General features: G+C 37.8%; 1 protein-coding gene across 1 annotated transcript in view; it reads left to right on the plus strand.

The window, feature by feature from the left end:
* The window catches only part of POLA1 (DNA polymerase alpha 1, catalytic subunit), a 201,324-nt gene that overhangs the window by 139,797 nt on the left and 41,794 nt on the right, over window positions 1-19,733 (plus strand). The window contains exon 36 of the mRNA XM_069784870.1: window positions 17,906-18,002. Within this exon, the coding sequence (XP_069640971.1) occupies window positions 17,906-18,002 (97 nt within the window). The remainder of the gene's footprint in view (window positions 1-17,905; window positions 18,003-19,733) is intronic.

Below are 19,733 nucleotides of genomic sequence, written 5' to 3' on the forward strand. Positions count from 1 at the left end.
GAAACCAACTATAATTGCAAGATAGGACTGGACAATGGTAGAAACAAGGAGAGAAGAATTAACTTCTAATAAGAATAGTTCCTACAGAGTTGGTTGTTACATGGGAGGACGTTTCATGAAGTGTGAAGGAACTAATTCACCACCATTTTGGATTTCTTAATATTTTGATGGTATGGTTAATGACGTTCCCTTCTAGAGCATAAGAAAGTGGGGAATGATACAGAAGCTATGAAATAGCATTTGTTCAAGCTGTATTCTGGGAGCTAAATGGTAATAGATTTCATCATGTATGAGACAGGGTTGTTTCAAGTCTTATTTTTATTTTGTGGCACAGTTTTGAACAGGTTATGCTAAGAAGGTTACGGTGCTACGTGAAACCTTCAGCATAATTAGTTGTGAAGAATGGGTTATCTTGTTTAATCACCTGGTGCTGGACAAAAGTGAAATATTCATGTTCTGGCTCATAAACCTTAAACTCCTTTTGAGACTTAGCACAGCCCTGCAAAAACTACTTTTAAGTTTTTTGATAACCCTGTGATAAGATACTTGGGGAAAATGCTTTTCTGCTCTATAGCTTATCTCATGCAGAACATGAAAATCTGTTGTTCATGAGCTGGATGGATTGACAGAAGTAGTTAAACTTCTTGCTTGAAGAGGCTTATATGCATTTGGTGACTCTGTTTTCATGATCTAGATGATTTGTTGAATGTCATGCTTCTGAATACCCAGGTAGCAGAAATAGTAAAGAATACTTTTCAGTACTTCCACATGGATAAAAAAATGTTGCCATTTTTCTCAGATTTTTATTTCATTGTTCATCAGTGCTCTAATCCTGCTGGCTAGATTTTTGCATGGATGGTCTTGTTGAGACAGCTCAGAGGTTCCAGCTAGCGCATGGTATAGAGGAGTACTGCATGATAAGGACGGGAAGGCTAGCATGCTCTTCCCCTTGCTGAAAACCACTCACCTAACAAAACAGTCTATTGGCATGGATAATAAATAGTATGAGGTTTGGCTGCTTTCCTGCTGCCACACAAGGTTGTTGTTATCTAACCTAATTTATGTCTTCCAGTCAGCTTTCAGCCTCATTCCTCTTTCAGCCTCATTCCTCATCCCAATTGCAGAAATATATAGAAGCTCCAAACAGTGAGCTAGCTATGATAAAAATTAATTTTCTGCTTGAGACAGCTCATCTGGTTAGCTGTATTATATGTACAAAGTTATTCATTGTTGGCTATACAAATATTTTTTTTAAATCTACACCTCCCCCAACGTTTTTCAAAATCATTTTGAACTTGTAGTGTTCTCTTGTACTTGTGTAAACCTTAACAAGAGAATTGACAGTTTTTGACTGCACACAACCAGTGCATCACCTTACAAAAAGTTATTGATGACCTAACGTAGATAATATAATCTTGAAGACTTGTGAAGAAATAACGTATTAAAGATCGACACCCTTTCAACAGACAATTTCCACTGCAGACTTATACAGTGGAGTGAAGATAAAATTGAGTGGGATATATAAATTTGGTGAATAAAAGATGAAAGGTTGTAATGAAAAGACAATGAAGAAAAACATGTCTTTTGTAAAAGCTATAAGAATGAGGGAAATACTAAACTTTCCCAGCTGGCTCTATTTGGCTGTATTGAACTTGGCATGTACGCGCCCTTACTAGCAAGAGTCTTGGATTTATCAGGAAGATGAAAAACCCTAAACAGTTTCCTGGTGCAGAGCAGAAGGCAAACAGTAGTATTTCTGAAGAATTCCCTTGGTAGCCTTTGATTCAAGTGCACTCTTAGCTACCTTGATCTGTGTTGCAGACCTGGCCTCTACATGAGCAGGCTTGTATTTGTGTGTCAGGGTTGCCATACCTGTGGAAATCAGCTGCCTTGCTGTGCGGAATCAGACTGAGTTTTTTAATTATATAAGATTCAAGAATAACAATGTTAAAATCATATTTTTTTAAGGAAGAAAGTTACGAGGGTAGAAAACAATAACAATCACTATTGTCATTGTATTTTGCAGAAAGTACATTTCATTAGGTGCTTTTGTCATCCTGTCTAGCTTATAAAGATGGCTAATTAGCCAATCCAACTTTTCTTAGGCCAGAAACTTTTAATAGCTACGTTTGTCCTATTACTTTTTCTAAATATTGTTACTAAATCCTCTGAGACCAGCTGCTCTGGGCAGTCTGTTCTTTCTCTGCTTAGATAGAATGTCCTCTTCCTTGTTCATCATTTTATTCCCTATAATTTGGGCACTGGGGTGCTGCATGATACTGTAAAGGGTAAGGTCATTTTTTTCCAGTCTTATTTAAGATTACATGATTGACATTTTTATTGTATGTATGTATGAGTACTTTCCCTGGTCCGAAATTTCAGGTTGCTTTTTTGTGTTTGCTGTCTTTTAAATCCCAGAAATACAACTTTACTAGCTTAACAAATTAAATGTCTTAATTATTCATGATTTATGTTCCCCATAAGATTTATTATGTTTAGCTTCCAACAAGCTTTTTATACAGTCTACATGAGGGACTCTTTTTTTCACGGGGGAAGGGTTGGAGATGCATTTGAGGGTGGAGTGGCCAAAACTGCTTATATTTTGTTAGATTTTGAGAAATCCGATTACCAGTATCTCTTAATCTACTGTTGTTCAAAGGACTTGCTTTCTACTGGAGTACTGTGATGGCAGTAACGCAAGTTCACTTAGTGGGTCCTTGCTACAGCATCAACCCACTAAGAAGCTTCTCTGCTTTTATTCCTTCATGAGGTAGATTTGTCTGGCATCTAAAATTGTGTATTCAAGAAGAGGCTTGATGCAGAGAACATCACTGTGCAGTTTCAAGATGGCTCTATTTGGTATCTGATGAAAAATAATGTGGTTCCTCAGGAAGAGGATGAAATGCAGTTAGCAGAGGTTGTGAGCACAGATGAGTTATTTAGAGGAGGAGGAGAAGTGAGTCTTTGCAATTAAGTTGCTAGAAAAATTAACATGCATTCTGTTGTGTTTGGGCTACTTTTTATGGGTGTGTAGGTAAATGGTAGTGATATTTATCCTAATGGCAGTATTAGCAGTACATGACAAAGTCCACATATTTTTCCTTTTGACTAGAATTTTAGTAAACATCAGATCCTTCTATAGGAGTGTTATATCTGGTGAAGTTCACCTCTTTGAATGGAAACTAGTATTTTTGAGAGCAATAGCACAGTTTTATCTGACCTGTCCAGTTTGATCATCTGTTTTTACAAGCATTGCACCATAATCAGGAACGATCTGGCTGAAATTCAAGTTCAGATGTCACTAGTTCTAGCTGAAAAGTTTCTGAGATGTCTGTCCCGTTACAGAAATTCTCTGTTCCCCTCTTCCCTGTTATTATGGGTTGTCTTTCTATGGTGGTGCTGTCGCTGCAGTCGCTGGTGTACAGAAGAGGGGAGGAAGTCTTGTGAGGAAGCTCCTTGCTTTTCTACACTCAGAGGCCATGCTCTCTTCTTTCTCAATTTATCTGCTAAATGGATTCCCACCTCTGAAACATATACATGAGTACGTAGCTTGAATGTTTGTGTAGGTTTAGACTGCAGTACCCATACGTTCTGCCTCATCAGTAGAAAGGGGGGAGATGTTTCTGGCTTCTTAACCCTTAGGATTATTTGTTTATGGTAAGAAGGTTTGTCCTGTATCATTGTACTTCTCATTAAGGCATCTCAAGTTCTGAACAGTAAATGTTACATTCATTGATTACACATTTTAACTTCCCTTGGGGGACACAGAGTCCAGTATTTGAAGCATATGATCCAATTTCATATCAGGCATGTTGAACTTCTCAAGAAAATTTTCGATGCTACTGAGAAGTTAAGTATATTTCTAATGGATAGCTACTATTTATAAATCATTAGACTGCTGCTCTGAGACAAAAGTGAGAAAATTCTTTAAAAAAGGAGTTTATTAAAACCATGAAATGAACAAAATGTTGCTCTGACCAGCAGATTGCTGTTAAGGAAGGTTTTTCACAGGGGTGTTCCATGTGTTCCTGTCACAACCAGCTGCTTTTCTTTTGTCCCAGAGACAAAATATCCCTTGCACTTGGAGGTATTCATGCTATTAATAACCATACCACATTCCTCTTCCAGCTTACCCTCCAGAATTTACTCAGAAATGTGGCAAAGTAGATGCATGGTTTTCCTGTGAGGCTTGCTGTCACTTAGACACTGCTGCTGAGCTTCCGAGCTTCCTACAGACTTTCTCTGGAAGACCTGTTGTCACAAGATCTCTTGCTTTGCCCATTTGGAACCTCGTAAATTACTTTTTGCCTTTTCCATTGTATTTGGTAAAATAACAAATTTAATTTTTAAAGAAATACCTGACCTGCTTTAGTGTTTTGGTGCCAGGACAAAGAAGCAGCAGGCAGTTTGTCTGTATTATTTTTAAGAGTTTGTTGTAAAGACTGAAAGGTTAAATTTGCAGTTTCTTCTTCTTCTTTTCACATTGTTGAATGTGAAAACTCAAAACTCCTAATACAACCGGATAGTTCTGGCCAGACAGATGCATATGTCCAAGGCAAAAAAAAAGCAAACTTAATTCTAGCCCTGGAGGGAAGGGCTAATCTTTAGAAAACTTTGGTTTTTTCTTTTTTTAATAGATGATGCTAGAGTATCTAGTGCCTCACTGCTTTAGTAATTTTTTATTAACACCCAACACTGTTTGCAGATGCCCTAACGTTACAGAAGGGGAGCTGAAGTTGCCAGAAGGCCTAGAGATTCACCTAATGGTATGCAGCTCTTTGCAGAAACAGAGGTGGAAAACAGGGCTTCTCTGTCCTTGTCTAATGCTTAAATACCAACAGTTCCTTTTCTGTTGGAGAATGGAACTATGGAAAGATCACTTTTTTGCCACTTTTGTGAGCGTGTACCATTTCACACTTCACCCGGGTTCAGCAGAGTCCTTGGTGTCCAGGGTTTCTCTCATCTCTGTCAGAGCCATAACTTACCAGAGTATACTCTCCATGATGAAAAATACTCCAGTCACCATTTTGCTTACTTTGTAATTTGAGCTCTTTCAATCATAGCTACTTATTGCATAGGTTAGTACCATGGTTCAACACTTTTTGCTTTTCTTCAGGAGCAAGAAACATATTTTTATTTAAACCAATATTTCTTTCAGCTACATGTAAAAATAATCACTTTGAGAGGGTTTCCCATTAGAGTAATCAGTTGCTGTTTGTCACCAATCTCTTTCAGTGTGGAAACATTAAGATTTAATCCATTGAAGATGATTGTTTAAGGCAGTCTGTATTCTTAAAAATACAAGGTTTTTTTTTAACAGTTTGCAGACAAGCAGTTTTCATTTAGTGGGGATGCCTTGCTTGGAAGTATCCATTTTTCATATGTTTTGTTTAAAATTTATTTCTTGGGTCTTTGTCTAAATATCTGTGGTTAGGATAACTGACAGTGCAAAGAGGAATTTTAATAATAACCTGATAGTTTAATTTGTGTGATGATAACTCAGTAATAATCAGGTTGGACTCCTCGCACTTATGAGAAACAAGAAGACACCATTCAAATAATAAGCAGGGAAACTGGAAAAGTGGCAGCTTCACTCTTGTGCTGCATCCCTACCCCATGTCAAGTCACCACTTGATCATTTTCAGAGCTGTGATTATTATGCACAGAATCATTAACATTAATGAACTACATACAGAAAGTGCTACTGCTCATATTATGAGGGTCTAGTTACAGTAAATCATGGTGGTGGGCATTTCTGGTTTTCTTATTTTTAAACTGTGTTATGTGGGAAGCACCTGTGGGGGAGATAACACATAGTCCCTCGTATCCATACTAGAAACAATAAACTATGACAATAAAAGGACTATATAGATTACAGTTACTGAGCTACAGAGCTGTCTCTGTCACAACTATTAAATTCATTACAGTTTAGTTGCATGTTTTGGGGTGTCCCATGAAAATGAATAAGTGATTTAGGTCATTCACATCATGTTATTAGAGGATCATTTTTCAATTGGTGTGTTTACTTTCTCATGTGTTACTAAGTTTTTTCAGTAGCTCAGCCATAACTTGCTCGAACAATTTTTGAAGTTTTTGAGGATCTTCAGAATAATCCTCCGGACTGTTGTATACTTTTTTCTGAACTTTATTCAGCACCTCTTGAATGAAAATTCACTGTGGGGGAGGGCGTTGACCTACACTTTTCTCCTGGAGCATACACACACACTGTTGACCTCACTCATCAGAGCAGCTGACAAAATCAAAACCTAAAGTTTTTAATCTGTGACTGTTCTTAGGTGGACTAATTCCTTTTCTTTGTGGGTAATCTCAGGGTTGGTGTCTTTCTCTCTTCCTGTTTGTACTTGCCAGTTGCAGGATGCAGGACAGAATCTCTGGGTTTTTTTCAAAGCAGTCTACAAAATTGACACCAATAAATCAGTTTTAAACATGCATCATCTGGTGAAACCTGTGTCACCCAGACCATTGTTAGACTGATAGACAGTACCAAAGATGTATGTAGAGAAGATGGCATTAAAAGATAAAATGCATCAAAATTATAGCATACGTACTGATGCCAATGCCACTTTTGGTGCTGAAGAATCCATTTTGAGTTATGGAGAAGGAGATTGAAAATAACCTATGTTTCGCCCATAGGGGCATAAATCCTGCATAACATTGACTATTTGTGGAAGGAGCAGATGGCAGCATAAGAAGCTATTGGAGTTGTGTCTGGTACCTAAAGTGCTGCCATTGATTTCAACCCTAGGGTAGTAGATAAAGTTGCCTTCTAAGTCATTGAGATGTGCCTTTGTACACAACTGATCTTAACATTTCGGTGCCACCCACAGAAAAGGTGCTCTCCTTTGCTTTGTCATCTGCATAACATAACTTTTCTTTAGCATTTAGTAGAGAGCCATTCTATTAAAGTCTGAGAGCGCTGCTTCAGAGACATGAGATCAAGACTTGCATTGATAAAGCTGATCATGTGCACTGCTACAGGTAGATGGGTGCCACTATAACCCGTTGGGCACAGTTCATCTAACCAAAACAGAGGAAGGTCTTATTTAACAGAGGAGTCACCTGTCTACATGCTGGCTCCAGAGTAAGTTAAGCAAGTTAAACTGTATTGAAAGTCTATTTGCCTTTCCAGTTGGTCTTGCATAGTCTGAGAAGTTTCAGGAGTTGTTTATATCGTTGGTACCATAGAGATGGGGACTTAAGTCAATCTCTAACAATTCTGATCTTCTAATAGTAAAATGTTTCCGGGCACATGATGAGTAGCTGAAGCATTTTCATATCTCAGCCTAATTTCCTTATTGTCTTAACTTTTAAGAAAAATCAAGATCAATGAGAAGGAACATTGACTCCAAGTCCTTTAGAATTTACTGAAATGCCAAATTTGCTTTAGGCAAAATAGTGTCCTCTGCAGCAGATATATTCCTTGCTTCAGATTACTTAACTACTTGAGCTCAAAGAACAGCTCATTAAAAATTGTGAAACTAGGAGTTGAAGGCAGAAACCTAGCTTTTCAAACTTTTTACTCTTGCTAAAACCTAGAATTGAGGGAATGAGACTTGAGAAACGGGAATATAGTAATCCAAAGCGGTATGTTTAGTTCCCTCTCTGTAAATGATGCTTTTTTGTTGTTTTCACATGCATGCTTTTACATCTAAAACATACTTAGATAAGCTTCTTTTCTTGTGTATCTAGCCTATTTATAGTGTTGTTTATTTACTAATACACCAGTTTTTAAATGCTGTACTTGTGCTTGTTGAATGATAATCAAGATTCAGTTAAAAAAGGCTTTCACAAATATTAGTAAATTATTTTGCAGAAAAGAAATGCAATGTTACCCATTTCTTAACAAAATTGTAATTTAAATAAATATGTATAAGCCAAGTTGCTTACACAGATTGCACTTTTATAGTGTATGCTTCTGGATAGCTGACAAGTGCCAAATGTTTGGGTAAAGTGTATCAATCAGTGAGGAAAGATTTTATTTCTAAAAAAGTAAAAAAGAATCAAGGTTGCAAATACAGAGCTAGATTAAAATCATTTATGTAAACAGAAATATCTTACTTCCAAATTGAAACTTGTTACCTGTACTACAGTCTAGACTTTGAGAACAGGACTTGTTGTATTAGCTTTTTCCATTGTTATCCATAGCATCCTGCATCTGAACATCGGAAGTGGCATCCTTCACAAGCAGACAGAAGACTCAAAATGTGCCTCAGATAAGATAATTAGGAATAACCTTTTGCTCATCCTTGGCAATACACAACCATTCTTGAACATGTCAGCAGATTGCATGAAATGGTAAAAAAGCAGCCTTATACCTAGTCTGCAGAGGCCTCTAAGAGACCTTGAGTAGTCTCAGGTGTGTAGTAACGGCTTTTCTCTCTCTTTGCCATGAAATAGGACTGCAGCTGATGGATGGCTGATTTGTGGTTCTGGTCTGAGAACTACCTTATGTGGATTCTTTCCCTGCAGGCAGAATTTACTCCTAGTAAGGTGGTTTCATATATTCTTCTTGATTGGGCCCCACTTGATTTATTTGGTTTCCAGCTGTGAGAAATGTGGGTCCTGAGAAATAGGGTATGACTGGCACTCTCCATGAGGAGTGGTTCTCCATGAGTAAGGGTAGAGGTTTTGTATGCAGATTTCAAATTTTGTTTGTTAGAAAGAACGTCATGATCTTAGACTTTCTTATGGAAATGCATGAAATTACTTGAAAGGTGAAAGAGTTCTGTTCCATGATGAGAGTTCCCATGGATGTGCTTAGTTCTTCTGTTTCAAATAAGCAGATGACCTATAGTTAACTCCTATGAGTGCTCTTCATTCAATGAGAAGGACCATCAGTTCTCTAGAATGAGACAGAGCTCTGGAGCTCTACTAGCTTGTTCTGTAACACTTAAGATGGATGGGGAATACTTGGCCATGGTACTTTATCTCCAGAGCAGAATGACACCTTTGCTTTACAGAGGTGTTTTTCAATGTTAATGTTGTTTCACCAAGCCTTTTCTTGCTAACTGCTTCTTACCCCAGGTTGTCAAGGGTCAGATAATTCCAGAAATCCAGAAATGAGTGACTTACTTGGAAAGTGCTTGGGTTTTTCTTAAAAATATAAATATGGATTTTTCTTTTTTTTTCTTTTTTTTTTTAAATTAGATTTGTCTTGTACACCGGGGAGGGGATATGTTTTAGTAACTTATCTATATGCTGCTTATTTCAAGCAGCAATTTATTTGAAGGGTGAAAATATTCTTGATCGGAGACTCTTAAAATACAGTTGATTTTGGGATCATGCTGGTGCTTCTCTGGAGTAATAATGTTCAATGCATTTGGGCAGATACAATTTTGTAGTTTTGCTTGTTTGTGCTGCTGGGTGAGTCTGGTTCCAGAGTAATATCTATCTTTCATCAGCTGTCCAGTAAAGCTCATTGGTTTGTTTTGATGTGAAAATCCTCAAATGTTAACCTTTCTGCTGTAGATGATAGTTTTGAGAATTTTTGTGCAATCCCTATCCTAAAGTACATCAGTGTAGGGTGGATCTTCAGGCTCCAGGGAGGTTAGCCTGCAAATTCTTCAGTTATACAGTGATACTGCTTTCAGAGGAATAACATGAGTACGCTAGAGCCTCTCCAGATCCATGAGGCAGATTACAGATGAAACTAATTTTTTAAAATAAATCTCGTTCATCTGCTTTAGTATGCAAAGTCTTGAATTATTTGAATAAAACCAAGTCTTGTACCTCTTTCTCCTATTGCACTGTCAGTACCAGTGTCAAGTATAGTATCCTTTGACCAGAAACCTAAGATTACAGGTGTTTGTATGCATATTCAGCGATTGGCCATTTTGTACGTTTCGTAGGTTCAGAGGCTTTAAAATAACATGAGGGCTGTGTAGCAGCTTGAAGCTGATAGTGTGTTGAGTGCTCGTTACATGGGGATGCGCGTGGGTCCAAAGTCTGTTGGGGCAGAGCTCAGGACTGCTGAAGTGCAGTCAGAACTGTATGGCCAGTACGAACGGTCCGGGCACAGCATCTCCTAAGCCATGCTCCATCGCTGTCATAGTCAATTGTCACGGCCTAAAACTCAGTCAGCAAACGTTAAAAATTTAGTAATGTGGACAGTAGCAGTTCAGTGCTTGAGTTTACTAGTCAGCCCTGTTTTGTTTAGCAGGGAAGAACTGACCAAAGGGACCACCTTGATGACATGTCCTAGTGTGGGAGTTAACCACCACATTTGATCCTGTTTATCAATTCAGTAAACTTTCTGTATGAAAACCAGGTATTTATTAATTTCATTAGTCATTTTGAGGGCTGGTTCTGGACTTTTCTTAGAATCTGGAATAATATTTGTAGAAAATATTAATATTTTTATTTTAAAACTTTTAATTTATATTTATTGTTTGCTAGTGTATTTTTATTAAAATGTCTGTGTTCATATATAAGTGCAGAGATACATATGTGCAGTTCATAGACATGTATACATATACACATGTGCGCACACATATATGGAACATGTTTAGAGCTAATTTCTGTCAAATTAGTCATTGATTGCTGTTGCAATGTTCTTAGAAAAAAGATACCTCAGAGCAGATAGTGTCTGGTCTTATTCAAGACTCAGTCACAAGTTTTATGTGCTTGTCTCTTGTATAATTGTATTAAATATTAGTAATATCAAAAATTAGTCATAAACATCTTGATGCTGAAAAGTTCAGAGTAAAGAACACTTCACAATGGCATGTGTATACTGAGGGTGTGTGAGGCAAGTGATTCCCCCACCCCAGAAAAGAGTGATTCTTAGTTAAGACTTGTGTTCTCACTGCCAGGTCTTACTGTGCTGCTCAGATGAGCTTGAGTACTGGGTACAAGGCAGAGCTCGAACCCAAAACTAAACACAGGGTAACATACTGTCTTCCTTTGCTAGCAGTAGCAAGTCTGGCTTGCTCACATCAGCTACCATGCAGTTTGCTGTTTCACCTTGTGCCAGCTGTTGACCACACAGCGAGGCAGTTAGATCTTGCGGAGTTAGCTTTCTGCCAGATTAGAAAAGAGGTGAGTAATTTTTGCTGGATTAGTGAGTTGAATTTGGTTTACCACATGCTCAGATAAGCAGTAGAGCACACACAAGACCAGGAACAGGGGAGAGGGTTGCACACATATCATTAAAATGAGAAACTGTTTGTTAAGCACAGATGACACTCAGTCTTTTTGTTTAAAAAAACAACATATCTCCAAGGAAGAGGAAACAGGGCTTATTTCATGTCTTTGCTTACACTGCCAGCTTTAAGTAGAGGTGATCCACCACCAGTAGTGGTCCAACAGCTTCATCCCTCCTTTTCTCCAGAGCTCTATAGGTAAGTAACTACCTGGTCTGCTGGCACTTGCTGTTCATCTTGTGTCTGTGCCATGTGCCTTGAGGCATCATCTTATGAATCCTCAAAGCAGAATAGTTTCAGCCTGGGACTCTCCCCAGTTTTAGATAATTCATTCAGCCTCTTTGTTATGGCCAGAAATATTTTGCTTATTAAATTTCCTTCCTTTTCTATTTTGCTATTTTCATGCCTGCTAAATCTTCTTAATAGCCAGCTAGTTTTTCTCCAGGGTTTCTTCATGAAAATGTTTAGTAATAGTATTGTCAGGATCCACCCTGGAGGTGTTCTGTTAACCCCTTGATTCAGTCTGGTGCCCCTTGTCAGCAGGTGTTGTCATCTGTTCTTCACCCAGTTCCTCACCCACTTTTCTGTTCTTTTGCTGGCATTGCAGCCCAGACTTGGTTTTTATAATTAGATCCTCTGTAATGTTCTCACTAATTGGTAAACAGGACTTAAACCAGCAGAAGTTCTTGTCATTTCAGTTCCTTAATGGGAAAAAAAAAAAATCTTATAATGTACAAGAATATCCAGTCTTCTGCTGTGGGTTTTTTTTTCCTATTGACTCCTGCATGTATTTGGAAGAACCTCTTCTTTCATCATACAGTCCATGTTAACATAAGTACTAGGGGAAGTTTCATCATATCCAAATACTGACACATCTGTTTCAGTTTCCTTTTGCTTCTTCAGTAGACTCTGTGAGTCATAAACACTGAAAAAAACCAATATTGATTGAGGGGGTGGACAGTTTGGAGGGTTAAGAAGGAAACCACACACACCCCCACACCTTGCCCACACACCTCCCCATTTAGTTTATAACCAATGTCAGGAAAGGTGGTTACCAACCATCTCATGTTTTTAATGGAATTGGGTGTAAGTTTTCAAAAACTGATTGTATGCTAAAGCATAAAGGCTGCAATTTAGATGCACTTGTATTTCACCTTTTTTTGTTTTATGGGAAGTAGTTATTTTAGGTGCAGCGTTTATTTCAGCCTGTTGGACACAGACCAGCACTGTGTTTTAACTAGGTTTTCTGATGCACGAGAAGACCAGACTTCAGTACACATCAGCATTGGTACAGGGCGAGGGGTACACATGTTACGAGTATTTAGTGTAACATTAATTCACACTTCGCAAGCTCTTTTTGTGCAGGTGTCTGCCTTCAGAATCTGATGGTGCATAGAGGCTGTGTGAACCTGATGCAATGCAACTGCCCTGGTTTTACAAAAGAATGTGTGAGGTGTGTAAAACACAGTCTTACACTTCAGTGTATTGCCTTGAAATCATTGTAGCGTGGATAGCATTTGGATATATAAACATCCACAAAGCTGAGCTATGCCCTCTTTTTGAAAATAGAAATTGCTGCACATAAGAGACATGATGGAAAATGTGTACAGTCTATACAATCTTCCAGCAGTAGATTGAGACCAGTGGCACTTCCCCGAAAAATAAATTACCCGAAATTTGCAGCACATTCATATTCAATTTCATCACAGCAGATGCTCATTAGTATGTTGTTATTAATTGGTATTCACTTTAGGTTTTGTTTAAAATGAAGATAATAATTAGGTTTTAATTACTGCATCTTTCTAAGGGGGGAGGGGAGGAAATGCCTCTCAAAGCACTGAAGTATTTCCTGTACGCTTTGCTCCGTTACATCTAAGCCTTGAAAGAGTCTCTGAGACACATTTTTCTGCCAAGAGACTTCTTTTCTATTTCCTTCTCTTTCTTTCCTGTTTTTAAAGTATTAAGAACTAGTTCTAAAGGATTTGTTTGATGGACATACTGAATCATATCACAGTAGTAAGAGCCACTGTTCTTTCTAATCAAATTACCAAAAAGGCTTTTCACAAAAGTAACTCTCAAGCAGCTGATTAATGAAGTGGTGCCACTGTTTTGTATTATAATTAATTGAAGTAATACAAATAACTTTTGTAGCCTGTGGAAATTATCTCCTTTGCAAAGCAATCTAACAGAGTTAGCAAACTAGAAGGGGGAGTTTTTTGTGTTTTTTTTAATTTCTTGTTGCCTTTGTCATCCATAAAACCATGGCTGACACAATGTAAAACAGTAAATGACAAAGAATACAAAATAAGACCACCACAGAGAGGGCTAGAAGAAATGGGAGAGTCAGGTGCAGAAGAAAGCAAAAGGGCAGAAAAAAATGAGAATGCAGAAAAGAATTAAAGGGTCGTGAGTGTGGTAGGACTATAGAGAAGTATAGGAATCTGGGAGATGCCAAAGAGTAAATAAAAGACTTCAATCTACTGTAGAGGAATATGAGTAATCTAAAAAGCATCACATCTTACTTACTTTGGTTAATACAGGAATTCACAGCAGTTCAAAGAAAATTAATCTAAGTAGGGGCATTTAGTTTTCTGACCTGTTCAAAGGTACACTGTCAAGATACGGAGGTTTTACATGCTGCTTAAAAGGTGTTTAGTAGAATAGCACTGTATCTAGGCAAGTAAAACATCAGAACTAGAATCACAAGTTCAGTCTTCTGCTACCTTGCTGTTGTGAATTTCTATCAACTTTTTCTTCTGTTTATTTTTCCCTTTTTCCTTTCCTCAGACCTTTCTTACCTGGATTCTCTAGGTCACCATGCTGCCCTTAGCTACTGAATGGATTTTAAAGGTTGGTGTGTTAGTGGCTCACTCAGGCACCCTCTTAACAGGATGGAGGAGAGTAAAGCATCTCGACTGAAGTTTCTTGGGATGCCATCTAAAAGAGCCAGCACTGAGGGAGGGGGCTTCTAATTTCAATACCTAAATGCAGCTGCCACCAACCTTTCTTCCATAACAGAAAAGCTGGTGAGAGGTAATGCATCTTAAGTTCTCCTCAGGCACTGTGTTTAGGGTAGGAAGATGGTTGCCAGTGGTTAAATCTTTCTAGGTCCCCTTACTTTCAGAAATTTGAGCTTTGGCATTTCTAAAAAAAGAGGAGGAAAGGTGGACACTGGCAAATTTTCCACTCTCTCTGTGAAAGATTAAGAAAACCAAGTTCAATTCTCTGTTCTTGCCAGAAGGGTTGCAAACCTGTGTCTGCTTCTTCTGGAAAAAGCCCTTGCTCACTGACTATGCTGTTATGGAGCGAGAGCATTGGGATCATTCTCCATGTGAAATTTCATTTTGATGTGGAAAAAACGCATCACAGTTTGCTGGGCCAGAGAGAGGTGGAGTGAGCACACCAGGGCACCTTGCTCCGGACCTGAGTTTTTAGGCATTTGTGAGACAGGAGAAGAGATGCTGCTACCCTTCAGTCCAGCATCTTGTTCAAACATCAGCAGCTGTAGGGACATGACAGATGCTAAGTTAGTCATTGCAGTCAAGCAGGGTGGACTTGGGCACGTGTGGAGATACAGCTGACCTTCAGGGACTCCAGAAATACAAATGCGTTGTGCCTGTGAAGTCTCCTTTCCTAATGTATGCCCCAGTGAGTGTTCCCTGGTGTGCGTGGTAGCTAAGCGAGTTGATTTTCTTTTCATGACTGAGCATTCTGTACCCTAGTTTTGTTCTAGGGCATGGGAAAATTTGCCTTTCCAGTGTTTCTAATTCACCAGTTCTGTTAAGAAGACGCCATCAGTTTCCTATTACATAATCTGTGTAATCTTAAATTCTTCTTGGGAAGGCAGGTTGGAGATTTGCAGTTGGCCTCCTGATGCTACAGGAAACAGTTCTGCAATCATATTAAACCTAGATTTCTTTAAATCAATATTTTGTTGGCCAAGCACAATTAATTTTTTTATTACATCTGGTTTTTCTTATTAGAAGCTTATTTTCTCTGTCAAAGGAGCGAATAACTGTGCTGAATGCAAACCATATACCTTTAGTTCCTTCATCTGTGTATTGCTGTTTTAAATGTAATTTTAAAAAAAAAGTTTGGTTGCATGGAAGCTGTCAAAGAAGTAGACTTATCTGCTGAAGTCAGTTCTTAATGAAATCAAGAAATAAAACATCATGGAACAAATAAGAACTTCAAACAGAGGTTTTTTTTCATGTGCTCACCATTCAGTCTTTCATGGGAAGAAAGAATGCATGAATGATTATACAAATGTAGCCCAAGTTCTTACCATGATTTTAGGGGTGTCAGGTTTTCTTTACACAAAAAATTCACCATTAAAAGTAAAATATTACTTGGGTTTGAAGTTTTAGGGATTGGGCTTTTTTCCCTTTTTTTAAACCTACAGGTTATCAGAAATTAAGGAAATATAAGAAGTGACGATATAAGTAATTCCTAAAGTCCTTTTAAATTAAGTTACCTCTTCCTTGGATTCATCAGTATGCCACAATATTCATACTTAATTGCATGAAAATCTTCAAACCCTTTTGTTTTCCACCAATTGCTAATTGTAAGATGTGGCAGGAAGCTAAAGAGAAGGAGATACTAGCACATTATCAGTAAAAAAAATTTGTGTGTATGCATATATATCTGTCTATGTGTGCATGTATACATTTTTACATACTGATTTTTGTATTTTCTTTATCCATTTAAGCAGTGACTTTCAATTAGCCTGCCTACTAATATCAGGTCACTAAACTCTATAGCTGATGCTTTATTCTTTCATGTGGGTTGTCATTCGTTTGCTTCAGTTGGCTGGCAAAGGTTGTTGTATATCCATTACCAGCAACACAGCACTTTGCATTTCTGAATTGACAAGCAGCTATATTGACCTAGCGCTTATTATGGGTCAACAGCTGCGTTAACCGACGGAAGGACTGAGGGGCAATTAAAATGAATTGGCAAAAATATATCTTCCTAATTTACTCCAATTTGTTATTTATGCTAACATTGTATGGCTTCTATGGTGACACTAAACAGAATGGACCCAATAATGGCAATTAACATAAAAATATAATGGCTAATCAAATTGACAGCAACTGTTTCTCATCATCTCGACACACAATACATTATCAAAACAAACTATTATGAAGGAGGTAATTTCAGTGTTCTATTCAACCTGCTTCATGTGTGCAGTCAGGGAGATGTGTACCAGCAATTACAGCTGAATCTAAAAAACTAAACAAATAACTTAATCGCTGTCGTCCTCCTTTTTTCTTCTTCAGGAAGCAGTAATCAGGATTTACTAAAAATAACTGGTGTATAATAGTATAATGATGATGCATATCGTAGAATAGCTAATAAGGAATAAAATAAGCTTCTGTGTGTCTTTTTTTAAAATAGGTTCACATGAACTGGAAAAAAGTATACTGTTAAAATATACAAAAAATAACTAAGCAGTAGTAACGGTTGTCAAATGTCTCAACATGAGTTCCTTAATAGTTAGAGATACTTTATAACATGTTAGAAGAAGTGTAAAATTAGCTGAATTCAGTAACAAAACATGGCTTGATTGGGTAGAAGAGTGAGAAGCTAAATTAAAGCAGAATTCCAATAAGCAGAAATAGTTTACCAGTTGCTCTTCCACTGTATTTTCAGGATTGTTCCTTGTGGTATACTGAGAGTTGCAGTTTTACGTTGGTCTAACCACATTCTTCATTGGTTTTATAGCTCATCAAGAAAATCTTCAAGAGCTCATACATATCCACATGTGCACTAAGCGTATTAAAACGGACACTACCTCTGCATTTGATGCTGTAACGGTTATCTCATTCTTAATTAGAATTTTTGTAATGCACAACTCTTCATACCACTGTTGGCCAATATTTGAACTCCAGTATCTTAAACAGCAGGGACTGGAATGTGGTTTTATTGAACAAGAGTTCAAGATTAACTTGAAAGGGTTTAGTTGTAGTGTGGGCAAGATGGATCCTGTGTCTATTTGAGCAATCTTCTACTGCACAGGATGGTGACAGCAGTATGAATGCATACAGGCATGTACTTTTGAATGAGAGGAATAGCACAGAGGCTTGACATCAGTGACATTGAGAGCATTTAATTGAACATCTTATTCCACATGTACACACCTGCAGATTTTTGAACTAGATGTGTGATTACTAACATGCAGTAGCCTTCACAGATGTGTAGAGCAAGGTGATGGCATAGCAGTAAAGGTATATATGCACCTGTTCTTAGTTGAATGGCATGTTCACAATTTATGTAACCACAGGTGTGTGTCTGTGGGAAGGGAGGGAATACAGCCAAACACCTGTATTCATCAAAAATATACATTAATTCTTTTTCTTTTTTGAGATCATTGCATTGTACAGTATACTAAAACACAAAAGTTATTCCTTTGTCCCATCATTCTTATGACTTTCATTTTGTTGCTAAAGCACCATTGTGATACGTGTGTCTATAAGAATGGATAAATGCAATTTATGTCTCTCTAAGAATGGGTAAGTTTAATACGATTTGTATAAATGCTTGGTGTAAATTGAGAGAAGAGTGTAGTAAAGAGATTTTGCAGCATAATAATAATAATACTACTTCCAAAATCTGATGTGAATGGAACATATAAACTGTTAGAAAAAAACAGAAAGAATCACCATTTGATAGTGGACTTAGAAGTGGGTGCAAGAGATGCACTTTTGAGTTGGGTTTTTAATTACTGTCTTCTTACATTGCAGTATTCCGATAAGGCCCTGTACACTCAGCTCTGCTTTTACCGGTACATTTTTGATGTGGACTACGCGATGGATAAAGTGATTCCTGAAGATGATAAAGGTAAGTTTAAGTTTTTAATTAATTAACTATAGTTTAATAGCAACTTACATGCTAGAAACTAGACCTATGCATCTGTACTCTTCAAATCTGAACTATGAGGCTGTAATCTAAAACAGAAAATAGAAGAAAGTAGGTATTTAGGAATCCCCTGTAAGAGGAATGTGTTGTGTTGGAGTTAACCAATTTAAGAATATAGTATATGTCTCCCTTCTTCTTTTGAAGCAACTGCGCTTTGGAAAAAAGTGCTTTTCTTGCATGTTACACCATTAGAGAAATCTCTTTGCTTGAAGTTTGAAGGACACGTCAGCTTCTTCAGTAAATAGATTAATTAAAAAGTATGTATACAATATCTAAAAGGAAAGCCAATTAAAACTTATGTTCAGCTATTAATATCGAAGAGACACTTTTTATTAGGGAGAAAATAATGGCACAAGAAAAGCAGTAATGCCAATTGTCTACAAAGCTCTCTTAAATATACAGATTAAGCTCATGTTAGGAAGATATTTTTTTTCTCCTGTTCTTCCAATTACCATAGCATTTCTGAACTAAAACATTTCTAAGCTGTAATGGATCCACGGGTTTTGTGCAGCTAAGTGATTTTCGAGCTGACAGAAGAGTATTTCTGGGCTAATGTTTGGCCAACTTGGAATTCTGAATAAAGCCACGTTTGGGTCCCACTATTGAAGCGCGTTGTCCACCGAGAGCACTTCCACTGCATCCTCTGTGTGGTTCTGGTGGTGCCTGTGAAGAAAAGGTGCTACTGCTGCAGACTACTACTCTGATAGCTGCTCTGCTCTGTCAGTCTTCCTCACCTCTGCCCTGGGTCACCAGCTGGGTTGCTGGGTGGTGGAAAGAGACTGAACAAAACTCAATCTTTCTAACTGTTATTTTGATAAGCCTTAGATGAAAATCAAAATAGAGTAACCTCTTAGCTAAAAAGTGCTCAAATAAGGCAACAGTCTGGTTTTGGTCTGTTGTACTTAATGTTTCCTCTTTCAGAGGTTCTCGTTTCCTTTCCTAATCCCTCTAAGACAGTGAACTCACTCTGATGCTTGCACTTCAGAATGACTGTACATCAAAGAAGGTCACACTGTATAGCCATCTCAGTCTACTACAGCTGTGCAGGTGTACTGAAGGAATGCTATATGGTGGATGCTACTGCTAGCTGAAACCAACATACTTTGTGTGTAGATCTCTTGCCTAATACAAGGACATAAGAGTAGGAGAGGCTGCATGGGTGATCACATCCAATCCACTGCTACTGCAGACCACCACATCTTTAAGGACTGCAAGTTTATGGCACTTCATTTTGAAACCTGTGGGTGGTTCTTGCCCTTCTACTGGTGTTCAAGGTGTGTTTCAGACTCTCGTTCTATGACAGCTGAAAATTCACTATAATTTCCCATTCTAACTTCTTTGTGGGTGGTTTGTGTCCATTCACGAAATGTTTATTTATTTCCCTTCCCTGATGTTCTCCACTATGATTGTGGAAACAGTGGTAACGTCTCTATTTTGTTTTAAGCTAAGGCAGAGAAGCTCTCAGCTTTCTTTAGGAAAAATTGCTCTCTGCCACATGATCCTTTCTCTTAGCACCTTTCTGTGCAGTCTTTTCTAGGTTGAATTAATCTTTGAGTATGAGAAACTAGAAATTACATGGGTCTTTAGATTATATCTATCCAGTGTCTTGTACACTGGATCTGTACGTTTGCTAGAAGTACCTCTGCTGATGCT

The sequence above is a fragment of the Haliaeetus albicilla genome, chromosome 6, assembly GCF_947461875.1.
Source record: "Haliaeetus albicilla chromosome 6, bHalAlb1.1, whole genome shotgun sequence".
Lineage (NCBI taxonomy): Eukaryota > Metazoa > Chordata > Aves > Accipitriformes > Accipitridae > Haliaeetus > Haliaeetus albicilla.